Source organism: Misgurnus anguillicaudatus, chromosome 11 (assembly GCF_027580225.2).
Source record: "Misgurnus anguillicaudatus chromosome 11, ASM2758022v2, whole genome shotgun sequence".
Taxonomy (NCBI): Eukaryota; Metazoa; Chordata; class Actinopteri; order Cypriniformes; family Cobitidae; genus Misgurnus; species Misgurnus anguillicaudatus.
Genome location: NC_073347.2, coordinates 18,910,410 through 18,936,798, shown reverse-complemented (window position 1 = coordinate 18,936,798; position 26,389 = coordinate 18,910,410). Strand labels below are relative to the sequence as shown.

Genomic DNA, 26,389 nt, shown 5'->3' with positions numbered 1-26,389 from the left:
ATTGGGGTGGTTTCCTGGATAGGGATTAGACTAGTCCTAGACTAAAATAAATGTAAGAGCTGTCCAAACTGAAAACAACTTGCACTGAAATATCTTAGAAATACATCAGTGCCCTTTGTTTAGCCTCAAAATGCATACAAGTAATGTTTTTAGTAAGACATGTTTGTTAAAACTAGTTATATTTCCTAATTGAACTGAGGCCTAGTCCTGGTTTAAAATAATCCCTTTTCGGGAAACCACCCTATTGAGGTGGTTTCCCATACAGGGATTATCTTAAACCAGGACTATGGTTTAATTAGGAAATATAACTAGTTTCAAAAAACATACCTTACTAAAAACATAACGTGTGCATTTTGAGGCTAAACAAAAGACACTGATGTATTTTAAGATATGTCAGTAAAAGTTGTTTTCAGTTTGGACAGCTCTTTATTTTAGTCTAGGACTAGTCTAATCCCTGTCCGGGAAACCGCCCCTTTATAATATAATATTATTATATTAAAATATTTAAGCATCTTTTATAAACATGCCTCAGAAAAAGATATTACTGATGTGTATCTTGAGACAAATCAATTACACTGGCATATTTTAAGATCTGCCAGTGCAAGTTATTTTCAGTTAAGCCAGCTCCAACATGTGTTTTAGTCTAGGATTAGCCTTAAACCTTGTCTGTGATGGGGGATATGTTTTATTTAATTTAAATGTTAAGTTTTGGAATGTTTTATGTTAAATCTTCTTTGAGGCGGCCATGAAGAGATGCACCGTACACAAGGGGGACTCCACACCAAAAGAGAACCACTGCATTAAAGCATCTTTAAAGGTTTTTCAGATTATTAAAAAAGGTAAGAAGGAAATGGTTCTTTTAAAGAATAGTTATTTGAGGAACCAAAAAAGGTTATTTTATGTCACCGCTGAAAAGAACCTTTTAAGCATCTTTATTTTTAAGATTGTAGATACTACATTCAAAAAATAAATGATGGGTTATTTCAACCCAGAGTTAGGTCGAAAAAGGATGAACCCAGCCCCATTAATTTAACCTAAGCTGGGTTGTTCCAATCCAAAATGCTGTTTTAACTATTGTTGGGTTGAATATAAACATTTTCTGTGCTATTTTAACCCAACAACAGCTGGGTGTGTCCCTTTTTAACCCAATAAAAATAACCCACCATTTTTAGTGTGTATACATGTTCTTCATAAAATGACATTGCCATAATAAATCCTCTATTAAATATATAAATAAAGAAAAATCTTTCATCTATGCTGGTCTCGTGACGTATCTCTAGTGAGACTATCCGATTGGCTTTGAGCAGTAAGAGGATGTTAAGCTCTCACACTCACGTGCTGTTGACAGGAAAGGAGGATGGGCGAATACCCCAGAGCATGACACACAAAAGCTGGCCTGTGTTACAAATTGTGTTTCCAATTACTATGAATCTAGTTGCCCTCAGTGACATGCATTTAGCAATTAACTCGCATTGTAAAATGGATTACAGGAAAATTAGGTATTCGTTTCCTTGAATAATGAGATTTTGCACAATTTAACATCTTTGTATGTTTTCTCCTGTAGGGTCTTTCCCAGCTGTCCAAACATTTTAGGACAAGCAGGTCACTTCTGTTTGACCCCCTAATGTCATTTTTTTGGTCTCTTTTTTGACTGTCCCCCCTGCTGATCAACCCCGAAATTACATCACTAACTCTGATGTCTCCTTGTTTTCTCCTGCTTCACATATAACCGTGAATAGATGCATGAAGCTACATTGCCTTTGCTGATTTGACTTTGGCTGTACGATTGCATTACTCAGCATTTTCACTGAGGCTGTTGAGGTTCATAGGCTGCCTCAGAATCCCTTTGGGTCTGTGACGCATTGGGGACGTGCTTTACGTGACGCTCTCTGGTAAAGCCCCTTTCTTTTCTTAAGTCTCCTCCTTCAAACAAAGAGGAAGAGAATGAGGGTTAACACGAGAGAATAAGGAAGAGCAAAGAGAGACTGAAAAGGAAAGAAAAGCACAAGAATGAAGGTGGGTGAGGAGTAAAGCAGGCAAGGAGGGGGCTGTCAGCTGTGCTTGGCCTCAAAAGCCTGCCCATAAACCTCAGCCAATAGGAGAAGAGTGAATGGGCGGTACTTTAGCAGTTCCCCATCCCAGCCTTTGCTGCATCTCATGCGAGCACGTTATATACAGCTAGACTTCCTAGGCCGACGAGGAAAAGACAGACCGTTGCTGGGAGGGAACACCACTACATGCCGGCATCTCTTATTACAGTTAACCCACGTCGCTTCTGACCCTCAAACCCGTTTCCCTGCCTTACTGGAAAGGATTGTAAGGTATTTCTTCAGGTTTCAGGAATTTTTCACCAAAGAGGTGAAGCAGGATGATAGCAGCACAGCTTCTGGCCTACTACTTCACTGAGCTGAAGGATGACCAGGTCAAAAAGGTGAGTTGACATCTTTTGTACTAAACGTCGATTTTAACGGTGACCACACGTGTCATTCCTTGCTCTTGCACGCCCATGAAGATGCGTGACTGCAGGTGTCACCAAGGCCGCAGCATTTCGAAGCATGTATAGCCTCTCGTCTGAGTCGTGAGATGCGCCATGTCTCACGTACCTCTAGCTGCAGCAGATACGTCACACTCCATGCGCCAGCGATGGTAGGAGGATGAGGTTTACCCTTGTTAGCCATCGCAGCAGAATGTCGGATATGTGCTGCAATGTCCTTGAAAGCAGGATGTGGGGCGTCGATGGGGCATGAGGAGAGAGACGTTTTTTTCGTCTCTGTGTGTGAACGTGCTGATTGGAGAGTATGTCTCCATGTGGGGGAAGGTGGTCCTGAGCATACGAAACCCCCTCCCTACCGGTATCGGGTTACCACAGCTGACTGACAGCTCGTGCTTTGGGAGTTTTGACGAAGCATTTTAGTTGTAGGGAGGAGGGGGAAAGACACAAACACTGAGCGGGAATGCATGTATATACGTGCCTAGATAGCTTTGAGGTGGTGCATTCTTTTATTTTAACTCATGTGCCTTTGCTAAAAAAAATTGGTTTTTATAAAACACCTTTTTAGATGTTTTAGGATTTAGCTTTAGTGTGTTAAATTAAGAGTTAGTTAGTGGCTTAAGTAGGATAAAATCTGTTACATTTTTATTTGTTACATGTCATCTTTATTACCGCATATTGTTATAAAACCTTTATATGGTTGAATTTAGAAAATATCTGCAGCAAATAATATAACTGACCTTATATATATTTCGTAGATTATTTTATCCAAAAATGTACAGTGCATTCAATCATTTTCTCGGTATGTGTGTTCCCAGGGGATCAAACCAATGACCTTTGTGTTGCTATTGCAAATGCAATGCTCTACCAGTGGAGCTACTGGAAGTCATGGCATGAATTTAATTGATATACTCCTTATCTTATCCTCATGCTTATAATTCAGCATCACACTACTTCTGACACCAATGATGCAAAGTCTAAAAACTGCATCCTGGATTCGATGCATAAGACATTATATAGGCCTCATTAATAACTTAAGAAGACAATTTAGTCACATCCTCAGAAGCAACAGTTATATTGTGTAACAACATGGTTACTGTAACAATGAAACCTATCCTGAGCTGTGACACATGCAGTCTAACACCTGCGCTGCTCTCAACTGATAAGAGTTTTTATGACCGCTATTCTTTACTAAGGTGATTGCAAAACAATATTGTTTTACATACATGTCTCACATCACTCATCTAAAAATATATAAATAGATGAAAATAAAGCTACCATTTAATTTGCATTCACTGAGACTTTAGGCCTTTTTGAATGCCTCAGGAGACGGCTGGACTTTTCATGTTGGTTATGCAATGACCTGGTTTACACTCCCTCCTATTGTTTTTGTCAACTAACCAAATTAAAGAGCTTTAAATAGTTTGATAATGTTTGTGCATAAAGTCATAATCGAAACAGAGACTTAAAGGTACAGTGTGTCATTTTTAAAAGGATCCCTTGACAGAAATGCAAAATCATATACAAAACTATATTTTCAGGGGTGTATAATGATCTTTTATAATGAACCGTTATGTGTTTATCACCTTAGAATGAGACATTTTTATCTACATACATCGAGGATCCCCTTACATTAATGTCACCATTTTGTGTCGCCATGTTTCTACAGAAGCCATTAGCAGACAAAGTGTTTTTTTTTACTAAGTTGTCTCCGACGATGGCATGTTTGTCCGGTCGCGGCTATCGTAGCTTCTCTATTGCTGCGTCCGAAACCACCTACTTCCATGCTATATAGTAAGGCGAAAAAACTGTAGCGACGGTGAGTATTATGTCCGAATACATAGTATTCCAAAAACAGTATGCGAAAAGTACCCGGATGACCGAAAGAAGGGCGAAAGCACTAATCCGGCCGTTTTCACGCTGGTATGACATGATGTGATGACAACGTATGTCACGTGATGTATCAACATGGCGGATATAGTATGTCCGAATCGCATTCATACTACTAGGATTTACACTATATAGTACCTACTGTTTTAACAGTCAGTAAGTAAGTACTTCATCTCATTCAATACCTACTGAACAGTATGCGGTTTCGGACGCAGACCCAGTGTTTCAAAAGCGAGGGGTGAGCAGTGGACTGAGCCGTTGGTTGCAATTCGCAACCTCACCACTAGATGCCGCTCAAATTTACACACTGCACCTTTAATAGAGACTTTTCTTGTATGTTTGGTATAAGTTATTTGGTATAATACTGGTATACATATAGATTTATTTACCATACTAAAATATATATTTTAAGGGAATTTATATTCTTATTCTTATAACAGGTTTATTATTAATCTGTATGTTGTCAAATAACTAAGTAAAGCGCATAAAGAAATTAAAAACACTAATGTAAATAATTATTCTACCAATAGCATCAATTACAATGTTCAGACCCAGTCTCACATAACATGTGCTCACAGTATTATAAATCATGAGTCATGCTGAGGTGCAGGTGCTAATGTTTATAATTGTAGCTCATTCTCATTCCATTAGACTTTCATAAAACTTTTTCAACTTGTCATTTACTTGACAAATATTGTCTGTGTTTATGAACTGTATGTCTCATTGACTTCTGGTATGTCTGTTAAATTTAGTTTCTTGGTTTTATATTTCAAGGACAGAATGACCTCACTGAAATGACATTGAGGCATTGATTTGATCACACGTTAACTTGGCACACGCAGCATTACTGTGTGTTCAGTAATAATATTGATTACAATTAAACATCTTCTTTAAGAAGACACCAAATATTTACTCAAGTTGTTTCTACATTTACATTTTACATTTAGTTATTTAGCAGACGCTTTTGTCCAAAGCGACTTACATATGATGTAAACAATAGAAGCAATTATAGCAACACAAGAACAAGAATAAGTGCACTGGAAATAGTCTCATCAAGTCCAACACAGTATACATAGGCAATTTTTTTTAAGAAAGAAAAGGAAAAATAGATAATTAAATTGAACACAAATACTGTATGTCCTCCTAATAGTAATTTGTTATTATCTTTTTTTTCAGATTGACAAATACTTGTTTTCCATGCGGTTCTCTGATGAGACACTGCGAGACATCATGGCCCGTTTCCGAAGGGAAATGGAGAACGGGCTGGCCCGAGACACCAACCCAACAGCTACTGTCAAGATGCTGCCCACCTTCGTAAGGTCCATTCCTGATGGATCAGGTCAGTCTGCAAATCTTTTGGACTAAAATCACATTAAAATGCACACACACACACGCATTCACCAAAAGTAGTCTTAAAGGAACAGTATGTAGGATTGTGGCCAAAACTGGTATTGCAATCACAAAACTTGTGGCTAAAACTGGTACTGCAATCACACAACTGGTGGCCAATACACAAAATGACAACATAAACATCAGTTGAGGGCTGCAACTCCACTTTTTAAATGACAATATCCTGACCAGACCACTGTTGTCAGTGATATAAGTATTTGAAATGAAAATGATTTCTTAATGTCTAGTGACATATCAGGGCCATTTTATGATTAATTGATATAAATTTCTTACATACTGTTCCTTTAAGCAAATCCATGAATAATTTCACAATCCTTCTTTTAGATATATTATGATACTGTTTAAAGCATGTATGCCACTGTCTTTTTCTTTTAATAAATGGCCATGTATTGTATAGCAAACTGGAGAGCATGCATTTCTACACATCTTAGCAAAACTTTCTTAAAGGGATAGTTCACTTTAAAATGAAAATTCTGTCATCATTTACTCATTCTCATGTTATTTTAAACCTGTATGAATTTCTTTTTTCTGATGAACACAAAAAAATATATTTTGAGAAATGATGGTTAACACACAGCAGTAAGTGACCGTAGACTTCCATAGTAGGAATTTAAAAATATGATGGAATTTAATGGGTACCGTCAACTGTGTGCTTACTATCATTTATCAAAATATTTTCTTAGTCATTTATCACAATACTTCCAAAATATTTTTTTCCTACTATACATTAGGAAAATGGTTTTGTCAATGGTCACTATCTGCTGTGTGTTTATCATGGTTTCTCGGAATATCTTCTTTTGTGTTCATCAGGGGAAAAATGCATACAGGTTTAGAACAACATGAGGATGAGAATTGAAAATGATGACAGAATTTTCATTTTAATGTGAACTATCCCTTTAAAAACAAATATCACTTCTCTTCTTTGTATCTTTTTAAAATGCTTTTACAACAAAAAGATAAACTAAATAAATACATATTGAACTGATGACTTCATGTAATAAGATCTGTACTCGGACATGAGTGGGGATTGTTTTGAGTAAAGTTATTAAACTTGTTGCGAAAGTAGTAACAAAACTAGTTTAACCAGTATTCAGTTTGTAACATTATACAATTCCTAATTGCTATTCTTTCAAAAAACTTTTATATAATAACCTTAATGCCAATCCCCCAATGCATGTTTTTATGTTGTCAGTATAGTGTGGTCACAATATTGAACCAATTCTTCCTGAACCAAAACACATTAGAGTTGCATTGACATGTGACCATGCCTTTCTGCATGACCTGCAGCCTCCAATCAGAGTCACTTGGTTACATCACAGATTATGTGTACTGTAATCCTAGATTGGTACATGTCAGTTGATTTCCGTGTACTGCATCTGACTGCTATCTCTCATGTGTATTAATACATTTGAGTGGTTATTTGTCAAGTTTAATTTTAGCAAATAATTACAGATTTATTTATTTGCTAATCATATGGATAAAAATGAATCTTAACCTTATTGATTTGTGTTGTTGCTTTTTGATTGATGCACCTTGTTTGTAGTATAGTACTGTACACATAAATCAAGTCTAGAAATAACCTGTCAGAAGTTCACCTCCCTAGTCACAAGTTATTGGACACTAGAGTATAAACAGTTCTACTTATCTATTAATATCCCATTCATATAATGCCTGAGTGTTTACAGAAAGCCTGTGGTATATGAAAATGCCCTATACTGAAAACCAGCCCCTGCTGGTTAAGCTGGTATATTCCAGCCTGGTCAAGCTGGTGGGTCATTTAGTTTTAGCTGGTGGATCAGATCACCTACCTTGAAAGAACTCATGTTTATTGTGTTTTTTTACAGTGATTACTAAATTAAAAAACTATCACTGTAAATAACATTTTTATAACATGAATCTGTCTGTAATGGAATATAATATGTTTAGTACTACATGTGATTTTGCTGTTTTTTTTTACTATTTACACCTTACAGTAGTGATAAAATAACAGATAACAGTATTAAAAACCTTATAAAGCACATTACATTCAAATCTAACAACATGAGGTGGTCAGAAATAAAACCCATTGAGTTTCATTGTTGCTTGGCAACATGAACTGAACATAGTATCAACAATCTGGACACGTCGAGGAGCCTTCGGGAACAAGAATGATGCATTTTAACATGCCATTGCTTTTCTCTGTTTAATCTCTTTTACTGTAAAAGTCACAAGCAGACTTGTTAATCACCGCTTTAGTATAAAATTTGCTGCCAAGAATTCATGGCTATGTGCGTGTATAGGCTGTTGACTGAGAGCGCTGCCTTAGTTGATTGGTTAATGTCAGTGCCAAGCTCAGTTAAGCATTCCCGAATAAGCCCCCTTGGTCACAACCAAAATAAATGTTGTTACACAGTCTCACCATTACAAGAATAGTACACTATTGCCAGTTTCGGTTGGGTTATGGTGTGATATGGCAGTACTGGCAAATTTCTTTTGGGTTGCCTAAAAACATTTTCCAATTAGATTTCGATTAAAATTATTAAAATCTTCTCCACCCCAAACAAAATCTCATATGCTTTGTCTTTTGAAACCGGTATGAACTTTTCCTCATTGGACAAAAGGAGATATTTAGAAATATATTGGTTGTTCTTTCCCATGCATTTACAGTGAATGTGACTGATCTTAAGCACATAATATAGTTCTTTCATACATAATAAAGCATTTTTAAAAATGAATTTTTATTTTCTGGGGGAACTTTTGATTTAAAATGTGGACTCTTAATAGTGTTGAACAATATTGGTAATAGGAACGATTTTTTTAATTCTCTTACAGAAAAGGGAGATTTCATTGCTCTGGATCTGGGTGGCTCTAATTTCCGTATTCTGCGTGTAAAGGTATCACACGAGAAGAAACAGACTGTGCAGATGGAAAGTCAGATATATGACACACCAGAAGATATTATCCATGGCAGTGGAACACGGGTACATACAGTATAACCAGTTCTTTGTTCACAACACACTTCATATTACTCATCAGTAACAAGTGTCTAGTGCAAATATTTTTAGTGTAAATATATATATGCAAAATGACATACAACAAACTAATAGCAGGTAATATGATATTATTGATGATATTTTTGTGATTGGAGAAACAAAAAATATCACATAATATATCTTAAATGAGGTGTTTTCATCTTCAGAGGTCCTACCATTCATCTTTCTCTAATCTCTCCATTCTTGGCTCATTGTTTCCTGCAGCTGTTTGACCATGTTGCAGAATGCCTTGGAGACTTCATGGAAAAACACAATATTAAAGACAAGAAGCTTCCTGTGGGATTCACATTTTCATTCCCTTGTGCACAAAGTAGACTTGATGAGGTAATAAACAATTTGATTCAGTTTGAGTGACAGTTTTGCAACCATGTAACAATGTACATAATAAAAGGTATCCTGGTTATTAACACATGTATGGTTTAATAGATCAACACTGGGTTTGGCAAAATTTATGTAAAAATAAAAAAATGATAAATGTCATAGTTTTAATAAGCTTGAAGCTTTTAATCGGAGGCTGACATTTTGTTTTTCATCACTATACACGACGTCAAATGGTTGCAATAAACCCCATTCTATTAAAGCTACAGCGAGGTAAATGTGATAAACAAGTTGAATCAGTATATGAACCTATAAAATGATGTGAAACAGAAATGAGAGCTATAAACGCACACAGACAGCAGGTGGCGGTATTTGGATCGTATTTCTTTATAAATACAGCATCAGGTCTTCTGTTCAGCCCCTTCACAGAGAGTAACATAAATGAAGAATAATACTGAATACTAATGAAAGAAGATCAAAATATAGGCGATATGAGAGGTGAAAACTATAGAAGATACCATAGTATATACTAAACTGTAGTAATATTTCACAAGAATCATTAGACGTCATTAATTTAAGAACGCAAACATAATGGCGGCCTCCATAGGTTAAAATGAGTATTACATGTTTTTAAATAAAACTATTTAATGTGTTTGTATCAATTAATTTTAATAGTTGACGGCAAATATTAAGTAGCAAAGCATATAAGTCTACATAGCCGGGGTACCTTAAGAGATATTAATCCTGTACACATTTTTATACATTGTTATTACATGTTTTTAAGGCTGTTCTGCTGACTTGGACCAAACGTTTCAAAGCCAGCGGGGTTGAGGGAATGGATGTAGTTAAGCTTCTAAATAAAGCCATCAAAAAACGTGGGGTAAGTTTCATTGAGTAATTCCTAATCTTCAACCTGAGTTTCATTAATATGCTAAAAGACCAGGGGGAAATTTATTGTAAGAATTTAATTGTAACAATTTCATTTGCAGGACTATGAAGCAGATATCATGGCTGTCGTCAATGACACTGTAGGAACCATGATGACCTGTGGCTTTGATGACCAGCGCTGTGAAGTTGGCATCATTATTGGTATGAAACCAATCCAGATGTAATACCTACAGACCTCTAAATAGATTGCACTCGATTTGTACTCATATTAAATTGCTTATGATTAGAATGTAACTTTTGTGCATAGGTGTACAGTACACAAATGGCAATAACACTTCAAACATTATCCAATCAAAGCTTTTGTGAACATCTGTGTGTGATGGCATATGCATCTTTGGTCTCTCAGGTACCGGCACTAATGCGTGTTACATGGAGGAGCTCAGACACATGGACATGGTGGAGGGAGATGAAGGCAGAATGTGTATCAACACTGAATGGGGAGCATTTGGAGATGATGGAACATTGGAAGACATCCGAACTGAGTTTGACAGGGAGATCGATCGCGGGTCGTTCAATCCCGGCAAGCAATTGTAAGCCACAAAGTCTCTCACAAAAATGTACTTTATCTGTTCAGTCTTTCAAAAACTAATGTTAATGTTTCACAGGTTTGAGAAGATGGTCAGTGGGATGTACATGGGTGAGCTGGTGAGACTAATTCTAGTAAAAATGGCCAAAGAAGGACTGCTCTTTGAGGGCCGCATCACCCCAGAGCTGCTTACAAAAGGAAAAATTGAAACCAAGCATGTTTCTGCTATTGAGAAGTTAGTCGTTAGTCTTTTATTACCAGTTCCTCCTAAAATTAATTTATGGATTAACATGGATCAAACTCACAATGATCACTCTATTCTCTAGGAGCAAAGAGGGACTATCCAAAGCCAAGGATATTCTGACCCGCTTGGGCGTCGAGCCATCTGAAGATGACTGCATTGCTGTGCAGCATGTTTGTGCTATTGTCTCTTTTCGCTCTGCTAATCTGATTGCTGCCACTCTGGGTGCGATCCTCACACGTCTCAAGGACAATAAAAATGCCCCACGTCTCCGTACCACAGTGGGCATTGATGGGTCCCTCTACAAGATGCACCCACAGTGAGTATTGTATTTAGATGATTGGTTTAAAATTAGACTGCGGTAGTACCATGGTACTTTTGCCTTTTTTTGTAAGTGAAATACAATGGTGACATGAATAGATTATTTAGCCAGACACAAAAGCATACACTGATAAATGTTATGCAAAATGTTTCATGCCTAATAAAGTAAAATATACACTCACCTAAAGGATTATTAGGAACACCTGTTCAATTTCTCATTAATGCAATTATCTAATCAACCAATCACATGGCAGTTGCTTTAATGCATTTAGGGGTGTGGTCCTGGTCAAGACAATCTCCTGAACTCCAAACTGAATGTCAGAATGGGAAAGAAAGGTGATTTAAGCAATTTTGAGCGTGGCATGGTTGTTGGTGCCAGACAGGCCGGTCTGAGTATTTTACAGTCTGCTCAGTTACTGGGATTTTCACGCACAACCATTTCTAGGGTTTACAAAGAATGGTGTGAAAAGGGAAAAACATCCAGTATGTGGCAGTCCTGTGGGCGAAAATGCCTTGTTGATGCTAGAGGTCAGAGGAGAATGGGCCGACTGATTCAAGCTGATAGAAGAGCAACTTTGACTGAAATAACCAATTGTTACAAACGAGGTATGCAGCAAAGCATTTGTGAAGCCACAACATGCACAACCTTGAGGCGGATGGGCTACAACAGCAGAAGACCTCACCAGTTACCACTCATCTCCACTACAAATAGGAAACAGGCTAGAATATGCTCACCAAAATTGGACAGTTGAAGACTGGAAAAATGTTGCCTAGTCTGATGAGTCTCGATTTCTGTTGAGATATTCAGATGGTAGAGTCAGAATTTGGCATAAACAGAAGGAGAACATGGATCCATCATGCCTTGTTACCACTGTGCAGGCTGCTGGTGGTGGTGTAATGGTGTGGGGAATGTTTTCTTGGCACACTTTAGGCCCCTTAGTGCCTATTGGGCATTGTTTAAATGCCATGGCCTACCTGAGCATTGTTTCTGAACATGTCCATCCCTTTATGACCACCATGTATCCATCCTCTGATGGCTACTTCCAGCTGGATAATGCACCATGTCACAAAGCTCCAATCATTTCAAATTGGTTTCTTGAACATGACAGTGAGTTCACTGTACTAAAATGGCCCCCACAGTCACCAGATATCAACCCAATAGAGCATCTTTGGGATATGGTGGAACGGGAGCTTCGTGACCTGGATGTGCATCCCACAAATATCCATTAACTGTAAGATGCTATCCTATCAATATGGGCCAACATTTCTAAAGAATGCTTTTAGCACCTTGTTGAATCAATGCCACGTAGAATTAAGGCAGTTTTGAAAGCGAAATGGGGTCAAACACAGTATTAGTATGGTGTTCCTAATAATCCTGTTAGATTAGAATGTTAATTCTGTCATCATTTATTGTTACAAACCTGTATAAATTTGTTTGTTATGATGAACACAAGGGAAGACATTTTGAAGAATGTTTGTAATCAAACCGATCAGAGGCCCCATTGACTTCCATAGTATTCCTTTTTCCTACTATGAAAGTCAGTGGGGCCTCTGATCGGTTTGGTTACTTTTAAATCCCTAAGATTTAACACTGAACTCTCTTGTTAGCTCTTGTAACAAAGACAAGTTCTATTAATATACATTTAACAGGAGCAGACGTGCCTATTTGTTTTGCCACAATGGACATACTATAAAACTCCGGACACTAAAAGTTCATAGAGGTCAGATTCATTTCTATGACATTTATATCACCCGGTTCACAATTTTAAGCCTTCTGTGAGTCTTATATAGTTAATACTTTGTTTACTCAGTGAAACTTGAGAGCGCTATAAGTTTGATAAGCTTTCAGAACAGTATGTGACAAAAGACCTTCATGGTCATAAGCTAGACATCACTGAAAACTATTTTTAATATAATGATTCTAATTGGTCTGATGTGTCTCTAGATATTCCCGACGTCTGCATAAGACCGTACGTCGTCTGGTGCCAGAATCTGACGTACGCTTCTTGCTCTCTGAGAGTGGAAGTGGCAAAGGTGCTGCTATGGTTACAGCCTGGGCTTACCGATTGGCCGATCAAACACGTCAGATCGCCGAGACTCTGGCAGAGTTCCGGCTGAACAAAGAACAACTACTGGAGGTGAAGAAACGAATGAGAACCGAGATCCAGAATGGATTGAGCAAGAGCACCCAAAGCACAGCCACGGTTAGGATGTTGCCCACCTATGTGCGAAGCACCCCGGATGGATCGGGTAAAATTATACAACAATTTACAGAACAACATTGTGTATTTCCTTTAGTATAGGCAAGTAGATTTTCCTGATTATTTTCTTGTAATGGCCACAGATTAAAAACTCATGCATCATTTAATAAAAACCATTCAGTGGTCCCCTGATTTGGACAAATTAAAGGTCCAAGGTGATTCGGTAGCAGCTTAGCTTGCCTTTAGCTTAGCGACTGACGTATTCCTGTGGGCAGAGTTTAGTCAACAAACTGTTCTAGTGATGTCATTAATGCAGAAAGTAAAGGGCTTTAGTCCAAACTGGCCGTTCGCTGTAGGCTTTGAAAGGCAAATTCTGTTAAAGAAAATATATCGCCTGGCAGTGAACTTTGAGCTTTATTATTTTAGAGGTATTATTTATGCTATTATAGCAACATTACACATTAACTAGGGTTTAAAAAATGGAATCAGAAAGAACGTGACCTTTAAATTCTCTTGATCTTTGTTGAATTGCATCATAATATAATCCTAGGCTTATTCAATACAGATGCATGACATTGTATTATATCCCTGTTGGTGATTAAAGCTGAAAAGATTTAACCTGTATCCCAGCCTATATGCATACTCTGTATCTGAATCTAAATTTTCTCTTTGGTTCAGAAAATGGAGACTTCTTGGCCTTGGATCTTGGAGGTACAAACTTCAGGGTGCTGTTGGTTAAGATTCGCAGCGGCAAGAGGCGAACTGTGGAGATGCATAATAAAATCTATGCTATTCCCATAGAAGTAATGCAAGGAACTGGAGAGGAGGTGCACAATCACTTTTGCATTTTTCACACCGTTTAAAAACTCTTTTAAAGATCTTTATAAGCATAGAATATATTAAAAGTCTTTTTCGAAAGGTATTAAATAACTTGAAAAAAATATATTTTTTTCTTGGAAACAAGTAATTTTTCTGCATCTTTGAATTAATGGCATCAAATTAAAGAGTGTAGCAACAATTTTTTTACAACTGTTCTTCAACAACCACCTGCAGCTCTTTGATCACATTGTGGCCTGTATATCCGACTTCCTGGATTACATGGGAATGAAGAATGCCCGGCTGCCTTTAGGCTTTACCTTCTCCTTCCCCTGCAGACAGACCAGCCTGGATGCGGTGAGCTGGTTTTTCTCTTAACTCTTCTAAATGAAGTTTTAACTCAAACTGCACATTGAATGAAATCCTAATTCTGTGACGCATGCAGGGAATTCTGGTAAAGTGGACGAAGGGCTTCAATGCCACAGACTGCGAAGGAGAAGATGTTGTAGGTCTCCTGAGAGAGGGGATCAAACGAAGAGAGGTGAGCCACAGCATACTGTCACAAAAGTGACATTGATCGCCAATGTGTGTACAGTTCACTCATGTTTTGTATATGCTGTATTGCGCACAGGAGTTTGATTTGGACGTAGTGGCTATAGTGAATGACACAGTGGGTACAATGATGACCTGTGCATATGAAGAACCCACTTGTGAGGTTGGACTAATCGCAGGTACAAAAATATAATAATATACTACGTATTCAATATTATATTTAAAATTCAATTTATATATATATATATATATATATATATATATATATATATATATATATACCTACCAGAGCTTGCTAAGATGTGTGTGCGGTTTTAGGAACGGGCAGCAACGCCTGCTACATGGAGGAGTTGCGTAACATTGAGACAGTGGAGGGAGATGAAGGCCGAATGTGCGTGAACATGGAGTGGGGAGCGTTCGGTGACAATGGCTGCCTGGATGACATCCGGACTATATATGACGATGCTGTGGATGATCTTTCTCTTAATGCCGGCAAACAGAAGTAAGCATTTCTTACCTGGTCAAATGTGTCACACATTTAATTTTGTTTTTACAATTAATTGCTTTGGCATGTATTGCACTCATAAATGTCTTTTTGGAAGTATCTGCTAGATCAGTGGTTCCCAAACCTTTTCAGCGTGCGGCCCCCCTTGTGTACGGTGCATTCCTTCGTGGCCCCCCAAAGAAAATTTGTGACAAAAAACTGTTCCAAAACTTAAAAACATTAAATTATACAAAAAAGTAGTGCTTTTGGTTAGTTTAATTACACAGAATTCATGATAAATTAATGTATTTCAAAAAATATCATAAAACTGGGGCCCCCTGGCACCGTCTCGCGGCCCCGTTTGAAAACCACTGTGCTAGATGAATAAATTAAATTTTTATGTACCATATTTCATAAATTGTTCGAAAATAAAATGCATCGTAAAGTTGCATGTATATAAAGTTTAAGTATTTTGAATGCATTGTGTGTTGTGTGTAGCTTTTTATGATTTATCCTGTTTGTTTGTTTGTTTGTTTATGTTTGTTTTATGTTCACTTTCAGGTATGAGAAGATGTGCAGTGGTATGTACTTGGGAGAAATTGTGCGAAACATCTTGATTGACCTGACAAAGCGTGGTTTCCTCTTCAGAGGCCAGATCTCTGAGACTTTAAAGACCAGGGGTATCTTCGAAACCAAGTTCCTTTCCCAAATTGAAAGGTACAACAGCAATCGTCTGATATATTGTTTCATTCCATCATGAAAATCAGACATTAAACACCCGTTTTTAGATTATAGTCCCCAAATTCTATAGTAGGCCTACTTTTTGTTTACATATTGTTATATTTTGTTTAGCATATCCTTTTCAAAAAACTGCTCAGTGTCTGATTGGCTCAGTGGCTTAAAACATTTTGTCAATCTTTCCCTCTAGTGACCGTTTGGCATTACTGCAAGTGAGGGGCATCCTGCAGCATTTGGGCTTGGACACCACATGTGATGACAGTATTATTGTCAAGGAAGTGTGTGGAGCTGTATCCCGCAGGGCAGCTCAGCTCTGTGGAGCCGGAATGGCTGCTGTCGTGGACAAAATCCGTGAGAACCGTGGACTGGATCATCTGGACATCACTGTTGGGGTTGATGGCACTCTTTATAAACTTCATCCACAGTGAGTCATTTAAGTATTATATTTCGTACACCATCAGGCATTTGTGGTAATTAGGTACATATTCCAAGTTATGTGTTTTATTAATTGGTTAAAAAAATTGAGGGACTAGTTCACCACCATATCAAAATTCTGTCTTGACTTACCTTAATTTCTTTGCAAATCTTTATGATTTTCTTTCTACAGTGAAATGATTCACTGGTAGTGGTAATGAATATGACCTCCTTCCTCTCCACATTTCTCACGTATAATGCACCAGACTGTGAAGGAGCTCGCCCCGAACTGCAACGTCACCTTCCTCCTTTCAGAAGACGGCAGTGGAAAGGGCGCTGCCTTGATCACTGCGGTCGGGTGCCGTCTCCGTCAGCAAGAACAAAAAAACTAAATCCTGCACAGAACAAACCCTCAGCCCTACTCACCGGCTCTCTCCAAGCCTCTAAATATTCATGTGCAGCTGTGACTTTGCTCTCCTTCACTAAGATCCATTCGCTCATGCCCAGAGCTGAGGTTTAACTCATTGCTTTCCGTTTCAATCCTTTAAAAAGTATTTGTTACTGTAAGCCTTTCTCTATATGTGTGTGTGTCAGTGTGTGTTGTTAGGGGTCGGCCTATCTCTGGCCACCCAAGATGTTCTATAAGATGTTAAAATGTTGTTATAATATTTATGGATGTATATTGAGGAAAGGGAAGAAATGTAAACACAAACATTACAAACATTAAAAGTTAAGACATTTGACCAATATGAATATATTATTTATTTTATTTTTGTATTTGGTGGCTGCGTTGTACCATGATAGACGTGGATTCCTAAGATAAAGAAGATATTTTGTCGAGCGTATGTCAAGCTAATTCCAAAAGTTTGTGTACTGTATTTTGCTTGTGGTGTGAATATTAGGAATTGCACAATGATATTATCATGGCCAGAGTGGGAAGAAAATTTTAGTCTTGCGGTCACAGCTGCTATTCCTCTGCAATCGGTTCCCTTTTGGGATGCCCCTTTTGTATTAGTCAAATCATATAAATGAGTAAGAAAATATATTGCCTTTGCCTATTAACATCTTACCATATGATATCTAAAGACTTTAGCAGATTGTTCCGCACATAGCTTTTGTCAGGTTCTTGCTGTGTATGTATGCAGGTTATCAGCCCTGCAAACAACAGTGCTGATTTCCAGCTAATGTCTTTCTGTGTGCCCCGGCTTGGTTGTTAGTGAGTGATCACATGTAGTTAATGTGGGTGAATCTGTGTAGTGACTCATAGATGAATGCATGCCTTATTTGTTAACTGAGGTTTAGCATCCACTGATTTTGTACAATTTCATAGTTGCACTATTTAAATAGATGTTCCTGGAAAACATATAGAAGAAAACCATTAAAATATTTTGAAGAACTACATTTATGTTCCGCTGTTTCCTTTAAGTTGACCAAGCAATTTAGTGTTAGGTATCTAAACCTTGTGTGATGTGTGTGCGTGTGCAATAAAAGAAAGGTCTTTTCTTGAATTAATGTACTGTACTAAAGGTTGACTTGCAAGGTAATAAAGGTACACCAAACGCTATCTCACGAGAATTCAGTCATATTTTACGAGTTGGCTAATTTGTATTAATTCATACGACCGCATTCGTAAGTTTTTGTACAATTTGCCTTGACCCCAGTGATGTTGGGGTTAGATACACTGAAAAAATGATTCATTGAATGTAATAATTTTTTTAAGGTAAGTGGTTGCAATCAATTTATTTAAGCTACATTTAAACAAAAGTTTTATATTTTATTTAACTTTACCAATCTTTTTTGTTTAAATGTAGCTTAAATAAATTGATTGCAACCACTTGCCTTAAAAAAATTATTAAATTCAATGACTAACTTTTTTCAGTGTACGGGGTTAGGGGTTTGGTTTCCTTGTTGTTGTTTTTTTCATGAGAGTCGTACGTTTTTGCACGATTAACTTCGTATGAATTCATACGAATTAGCCAACTCGTGAAATATGTAAACTTAAATAATCCACATCTGATCTGAACAATAAACAGTACATTTTAATTCCTAAATTAGATAATTTTATATTAAAATACTTCGTATCGTCCCCATTCGTGTGATTTTTAACATGCCTCTGGGAAACCAAACAATTAAATTCAAGTTTTAGGGGAAAAGGCTGGTTATTATTCTACTTTTCTGCAATTACACATTTTTAGGTAACATGCCAAATTAAATTTAACCATAAAATCCACAACAGACAGTAAAACCCAGCTGAATAAACTCTGATATCAATCCAATGACACTTTATTTTCTTTACACCAAAGAACAAGGTAACATTTAAATTGACATCAGAACAAGTGTTTGGACATACATGCAGATTTATACATAATACATGTAAACATTGAATTTGAGCTTCCTTGTTTACGTACAGTACAATTATAACACTGAAATGTTTGTTTAGTTTCAAGTATAGTTAAATAATGTTACGGATCACTATCAATAATTTTGGTATATATCTTTTTACTATTTTGACAATATACAAGCTAATGGTACATGCAGTGTAGAGTATAAACACTTGGATGGATATTCTGTAGTATTAATCATGTGACCAGCTTTAGGATACGCTCATTAAAATAATGACTCCAATTACAACCAAAAATGTTCTGATTGAAGATCTATTTAAGTTCCCATTTTCTTTCTTTTTGTTTTGGAACTAATTCTCTGTATTTTTTGTAAACCAAGAAACACATATTCGAGAAACATAATAATATATTAAGAACTTTCTTTTCTCTCCGGAGAATAATATATATACAGCATAAAATGGTTCTTGATACCGTACTGTAATGATGATGTTAAGAACCCTTACTTTTAGAAATGTAACAGATCCAAATTTAATATTGAGTGTGCCATTTGTAACTGCCACTTGTAAAATTCATTGCTATTTTACAGTGTGATAAAGCACTATATACACTCACCTAAAGGATTATTAGGAACACCGTACTAATACTGTGTTTGACCCCCTTTCGCCTTCAGAACTGTCTTAATTCTACGTGGCATTGATTCAACAAGGTGCTGAAAGCGAAATGTTGGCCCATATTGATAGGATAGCATCTTGCAGTTGATGGAGATTTGTGGGATGCACATCCAGGGCCACCACATCCCACAGATGCTCTATTGGGTTGAGATCTGGTGACTGTGGGGGCCATTTTAGTACAGTGAACTCATTGTCATGTTCAAGAAACCAATTTGAAATGATTCGAGCTTTGTGACATGGTGCATTATCCTGCTGGAAGTAGAAATCAGAGGATGGGTACATGGTGGTCATAAAGGGATGGACATGGTCAGAAACAATGCTTAGGTAGGCCGTGGCATTTAAACGATGCCCAATTGGCACTAAGGGGCCTAAAGTGTGCCAAGAAAACATCCCTCACACCATTACACCACCACTACCAGCATGGAGAGTGGTAACAAGGCATGATGGATCCATGTTCTGACTCGACCATCTGAATATCTCAACAGAAATCGAGACTAATCAGACCAGGCAACATTTTTCCAGTCTTCAACGGTCCAATTTTGGTGAGCTCGTGCAAATTGTAGCCTCTTTTTCCTATTTGTAGTGGAGATGAGTGGTACCCGGTGGGGTCTTCTGCTGTTGTAGCCCATCCGCCTCAAGGTTGTGCGTGTTGTGGCTTCACAAATGCTTTGCTGCATACCTCGGTTGTAACGAGTGGTTATTTCAATCAAAGTTGCTCTTCTATCAGCTTGAATCAGTCGGCCCATTCTCCTCTGACCTCTAGCATCAACAAGGCATTTTCGCCCACAGGACTGCCACATACTGGATGTTTTTCCCTTTTCACACCATTCTTTGTAAACCCTAGAAATGGTTGTGTATGAAAATCCCAGTAATTGAGCAGATTGTGAAATACTCAGACTGGCCCGTCTGGCACCAACAACCATGCCAAGCTCAAAATTGCTTAAATCGCCTTTCTTTCCCATTCTGACATTCAGTTTGGAGTTTTGAAGATTGTCTTGACCAGGACTACACCTCTAAATGCATTAAAGCAACTGCCATGTGATTGGTTGATTAGATAATTGCATTAATGAGAAATTGAACAGGGTGTTCCTAATAATCCTTTAGGCGAGTGTATACTGTAGTGTATGTACAGAATATATAGTATGTATACTAGAACTAGTACATAATCATCAATACATAAACAAATAAGGCTTGGTGCTTATGCCATAAGAGTACATTAATACTCCAACTGTAAAGCCCACAGAACCCCCCACACAACATGATAGGAGTGAAATTCAAATTCAGCTGTGAGGTATTGAGTGCGGCCATGCTTGATTCCTCTCTGTCCTTTTTTCCATTACGATAATACACTAAGCTTTGATAAGTGTGGATGTGGTATCTTCAGGGTCGCTGGCATGGTTGCGGACCACAACGCTGGCGGTCTCTGTGCGAAAACTGCGCCTCATGTGTAAGGTTTTCATGTGCTGTAGTTCCATGTTGTCCTCCTCAGATATATTCACAAATGGACAGCACTGGAATGCTTTGCGGAAACCTGAGCGAAATCTTTAGGAAATGGGAAGGTGCAGTCACATAAATACTGATAGTATTACATCTTCAATCCAAGACTAAGTTTAAAGTGTAAGACTAAGACTAAGTATAAAATGTGTTGTTTATGAATACATTATTGAATACAGGACTACACTGGATAGCAATGGAAATTTTATTATAACACACAGTTTCTTTGGAAGCACACACGCACCTGACCTTAGTGTTGTCAAGACCACCTAAACCGAGACCAAGTCTTGAAATAAAATTCCGAGTCCTCTTTGTCTGAGACCGAGACGAGACCGAATAAAAATGTGGTCGATTCCAAGGCGAGACCAAGACCTTTAAAAAGTGGTCTTGAGACCCAGACCGGTCTCGGGAGCTGCAGCACTGCCTGACCTAAGTTAACGTCTTTGTTTGTCGGTCTGGCGAGTGACTAAACTGATCTCTGATATAAATACATTGTGAAAAAAGTTTCAGTTTCCTAAAGACGAAGGAAAGTGGCGAGCATAGATCACCGCTGTGTGGGGAGAGGTTTGGCTGCCGGGCGGGAGTGCAGGAATCTGTAGCTATACAGTTTTTTTGTTGTTCGTGTGGCTCAGTGGATGGTTGGTGCACTTTGGCTATGATTTGAATTATGGGGTAGTTTACGTGTTGTTTATTTTGCTTGTTATCAAAAATAATCTACTGGGACTCTGTTGTTATTAATTCTTTGCGGAAGTCTACCGGAAGTTAAGTTTGGACGTTTGTTTATGTTGTTGATGCTGAAACTGTCTATAAAACAGTGTGTGAAGTGTGTCTTTACCTTTGGTTTAGACAGCAGTAAATAATGGGGTTGTACATAGTTGAACTCATTGCCAGCCAGAAGATGGTCAGGTAGACCTGCTGGATGTAATGTTGCTTGTATATGTCCTTGTTGAAGCTTCCCAGAATGAAATAGATGTGGTAGGGGAGCCAGCATATTGCAAAGGTCATCACCACCACTATCATCATCTTCACAACCTTTAATAAATGAAAGAATTTGCACTTGATTTCTACACAAAGCGATATCTTCAAACCAATCCAACCCTGCCAGCAATGAAAAGGAGCTAGCAGACGCACAGGCAATTTTCTTCTCCAGAAGCCATCTTTGCAGTACCCAGTAAATGATTTAGATTCCTTAATTACATTTGATCCAAAAATACACGTTTTAAAGATGTACCGAATTATGAGAATTGTCAGATAGTAGTGGCGTCAATTAGGATTATGCAGAGAAACTTGAATAGATGACATAAGTTACAATGAAACAGAAGTAGCGATTATCTAATTTTCCCTGTAGAGACCTATCCGAGTGAAACGGCTTTTAAAAATGTAAAAAGGTAGGGCTTCATCCATCAAGAATTGATTGGATCATTGGAAGTTGGGTCATGTTTCTATATGCTAATCGCTGCGATTTTTTTCCGGGCTCCACCCATCTGCCATACCCTGTGACCTGAAGTAAAGAGAAGTCGCTTCGAGGAGGGGATGAAAATTTGTGTTTTTGATTAAAGATTATGAGGGCACATGAATAAAAATAATAATAATGAAGCTCACAAGTCATTTGTATAAAAAACACAATATTCCAAAAGATTTAAGTTTTTAATTTCAATTTCATTGTGACTTTAAGTTATATACAGTATGTTTTAGTTTCTCTGACCTTGCGTTTTGCCTGTATATGATTCTGGTAGTGATCTGATGCTTCTCCAGGGATCTCACTACCCCACAGCCTCCGGCCCACCAGGCTGTAGGTGACCAGCATCACCAGCAGAGGGAGTAAGTAGTTTAGGATAATCACAGCAATCTGGTACCTAATGAGATTATCACTTCATCAGTCAAATGTGTGTTTGAAATATACTTCACTATCTGACTTTGCACTAAACAAAGGAGAGTGGTAATACATTCTCTCTACTGGGAAGAAAATTTAAATTAAAATGACTCTCAGTAGAAAGGCATCACAAGGTTATTAAAGGCAATGTGACACTGCAGGAATAAATAATATATTATCCAATCTCTTACGAGAGCTGATGCTTCCCTCCATAATCTCCAGGCCATTCCACCATACAGACAGTCCGAGGAAAGAAGAATTTGGTGCTGGCATAATAACACTGAGGAAAGGCCAGAGCAAATGCCACGGCCCAGATGAGCCCGATCAGAACTTTAGTAGTGGTGGAGGACAGCCTGGGTTTCAAGGGATGGATTATAGCCATATATCTGCAAATTTCAACAGAGTATATCTTAATAAAAGTAAACAGTATATGAATACTGTTATGAGTTTGGTTCCAAAACGTGATAAACGCCTTTTTTATATATGGTCAGTATTTAAAAGTAAATTCTTAATTTTACCCAAAATCCAATATCCGCCGTGTTATTCTGTCATCTTTTCTCCCTTTTTTTTTAACCCTACCTTTTCTGTAGAATGCAATAAATCTGCTCAACAAATCAAAGAGCACCATTCCACGCAATGTAAACAACAATGGCGGCGGGTTGAATACACACAGAATCCTAGTTTTCCTCATTTACTTTGTACTTCGTGATCAACAAACAAACAAAAACAAAATAACACTTTGATGGCATTGATAAACCTGTGGTAGTTTTCTGTGGCGGGGAAGAAACGTAAGCCATCAAAATCAAATAATTTAAGTGAAAGGCACTCGGCGAAGGATAAATGCCAGCTGTTGCTTGTTCTCCCATGACAGCATCAAGCTTCTGTCATGCTAACACATTGACCCCAGAGGGTCTTATGAAAAACTTTCCATTATTTTACTTGGAAGCAGTCAATCGAGCAGGACCAAAACATTTTACAGATGATCGCTGTCAAAAAAGTTCAGCACCCACCTCTCAAGGATGACAGCAGTGTTCTTAATATGACAAAGTAAGTGTTTTGATTAAAGGCGGGGTGCATGATTTTTGAAAAACACTTTGAAAAAGGGCATCGTTGCCTGGGTTGCGTGTGTGGGGCGGGTCTATCAAAAGAAGGTCCAGATTCTATTGGGGTAGGGGCGTGTTTGTTTAGGTGATTTCAAATGTCAACAATGGCTTTCAGAGATCATGCACCCCGCCTTAAATGCCATTAATGTTTTATCAGTTTATACCACTAGTCAACTAAATGAATATAACATGGCAAAGATGAATGCACATTTATAGATTTATAGCATTTTGGGGGAAAAAACTTGTCATGGATTTATTGCATTTTGCAGAAAAAAATAATCAGTTTTTATAATAAATCTTTGAAAATCAAATTATCGATTTGAATTTTTATGTTATTATAACCTAAAGATGCAGTGTGAAAGTTTGTAACAGAAAATAGTGATTTTCATCTTGTCACTTTTTTGGTATAGAAAACAAATTTTTACCCAAATTAGTCTAAATGGATTTATTGCGTTTTGGAACCAAACTCTTCAATTTCTCTTTAAATGTAATATCTTAAAATCATCCATGCTGGAGCACAGCCAGAAAATTAATGATTGTTTGAGTTATTTGCTATATTTAGTTAGGTGGGCACTAAATCATGATGTCATCGCCACAGTCGACGTCATATTAATAAATGATACAAGATATGTGCTACTGTTAAAAAATTGTCTATCTGTATGGTTCCATAAAGAACCTTTAACATCAACGGAACCACGCTGTTTCACAAAAAGCTTCTTGTAGTGGAAAATGTTTTTACAGACTAGCAAAAGGTAAGAATTAAATTAATAGGCCCATTTTAAGAGCCTTTGATAAAGAGGGTGCTTTGGGGAAAAAATTCATCCCTGAGTGCGAAGAACCCCTTAGTTATAAGATAATTTTTTATTAAAATAACTTATTATTTATTACTTAAAATGATTTAAACGCAGTGAGTAAACGTACATTTTTTAAGGATAGTGAATAGGTAAGTGGGTACGGCGCGTTTGGGGATCGACGTTGCACACGCGCTCCACCATCACGATTGGTGACAGTTCTAATATGACGTAAAGGATAAAAACCCTCCAAGTACATCATAATCATTTTTAGGATGTTATATTGTTAAAAAAATAAGAGGAAAGAACGTTGCAGAAAATTTGCTAATCTTAAAATAACGTTTATGAACATTATGCAAACTGGACATTTTCACATTTTAGGAACATTCAAAATCACCGTTCCCACAACCAAAATATGTTTGGAAAACGCTTATTAATATAGCTGGGTAGTTACCTCATAGTTTAACTTAGCCATGAGCGCGTAATAGCGCTTTTTCTTACAAATACAACAACACAAAATCCTACAGGCTTCATGCAATACCAATATAACCTATTTACCATTACCAATTCATGTGTTTCAATAATGGTGATCAAGTGAAGCTTTCTATATGGGAAATTGCAACGTTATCCGCTTACCTGTCCACAGCAATAGCTGCCATTGAATAAATGCTTGAGAACATAGCTGTTATTGGAAAGAAGTTTTGAAATTTACAGTATCCTAAACCGAAATACCAGTCATTGTGCAAAGCATACACGAAATTGAAGACGGTGTTGAAAGTTGCCATTGACGCATCCGAGAAAGCGAGGTTTACAATAAAGAAGTTGGTCACTGTCCTCATTCGTTTATGTGCCAAAATGATCCAGATAACTGTGACATTGCCAACGACGGAAACAATTACGATTAAGGTGTATGCAATTGCCCATAGTGCCACCTGCCAGTTCGGTTGCTCGAAAAGGTTGCTGAAGGTTTTGTTTCCATCTTTCTCGTTGTAAAGAAGAGATGCTGAAAGTGGGTCCAAAGTAGTATTCATCTTTGTTCGCAGTCACAACAAATATACGGCTCATTCCAGTTAGTCCAGTGCTACGACATGGTGTATTTTGCACAAAGGCTATGCAACAGTAGAGTTCCAAAAGATGAATGAAAGTGCGCCAAATGGGATGCTGGGGCGCGCTGCTGTGACTGCAGTGATGTGAGAAACTGAAGGAATGTGTGTCAATTGTTGTTAGGGGTGTGTCGGGGGTACAATGACGCACAACATCTTGCTTAAAAATGTAATGAGATGCATGGTATTTACGCGTTTATGGTGGGCAGCTTGTTATCATTAATTATTGCCAATCTCCTGCACACTTTATATAAATATGCCACAATCATGTGAAGTATGGGCTACCTCTCCATAGACGTTGCCTAGCAGGCCTAATTACAAATTATGTTTATGCATTATAGCGCAATGCTTTACCAACTGAGCAACAGGAACATCGGTATTTCTAAACTGGTGTGAGGTGATTTTTTTCATTGTCTAGTGATGCGCCTGTCTAGGCAGCAGGAGGTGGAAAAGTGGAGAGTGATTAGGGCACATAACTCGTATGTTAAGATTTTAAATATGAGCTATTTGGCTGGTGTTTGTTGGTCTTTTTGTTGCTGTAGTACCATTGACAAACTAATTTTAGAAAATTTCTTTTCAACTAGCAGCAATTCTTCCTCAGCCAGATGGCCCCTTTAAAATTCTCACAAT

General features: G+C 37.7%; 2 protein-coding genes across 2 annotated transcripts; one reads left to right on the top strand and one right to left on the bottom strand.

The window, feature by feature from the left end:
- Positions 1 to 740: 740 nt before the first annotated feature.
- hk1 (hexokinase 1) lies at positions 741 to 17,781 on the top strand. The gene is made up of 19 exons (XM_073873223.1): positions 741 to 839; positions 1,565 to 2,431; positions 5,558 to 5,720; positions 8,603 to 8,751; positions 9,028 to 9,147; positions 9,926 to 10,021; positions 10,131 to 10,230; positions 10,436 to 10,619; positions 10,695 to 10,850; positions 10,942 to 11,175; positions 13,123 to 13,427; positions 14,057 to 14,205; positions 14,432 to 14,551; positions 14,640 to 14,735; positions 14,826 to 14,925; positions 15,065 to 15,248; positions 15,792 to 15,947; positions 16,159 to 16,392; positions 16,627 to 17,781. Exons 2-19 carry the CDS (start codon positions 2,369 to 2,371, stop codon positions 16,772 to 16,774), a joined length of 2,757 nt encoding a protein of 918 aa, XP_073729324.1. The 5' UTR covers positions 741 to 839; positions 1,565 to 2,368; the 3' UTR covers positions 16,775 to 17,781.
- An 806-nt stretch (positions 17,782 to 18,587) lies between these two features.
- On the bottom strand, positions 18,588 to 25,864 carry tacr2 (tachykinin receptor 2). The gene is made up of 5 exons (XM_055170972.2): positions 25,293 to 25,864; positions 22,954 to 23,148; positions 22,595 to 22,745; positions 21,725 to 21,921; positions 18,588 to 20,937 (listed from the first exon to the last, which is right to left on the bottom strand). Exons 1-5 carry the CDS (start codon positions 25,685 to 25,687, stop codon positions 20,745 to 20,747), a joined length of 1,131 nt encoding a protein of 376 aa, XP_055026947.2. The 5' UTR covers positions 25,688 to 25,864; the 3' UTR covers positions 18,588 to 20,744.
- Between the last annotated feature and the right edge of the window lie 525 nt (positions 25,865 to 26,389).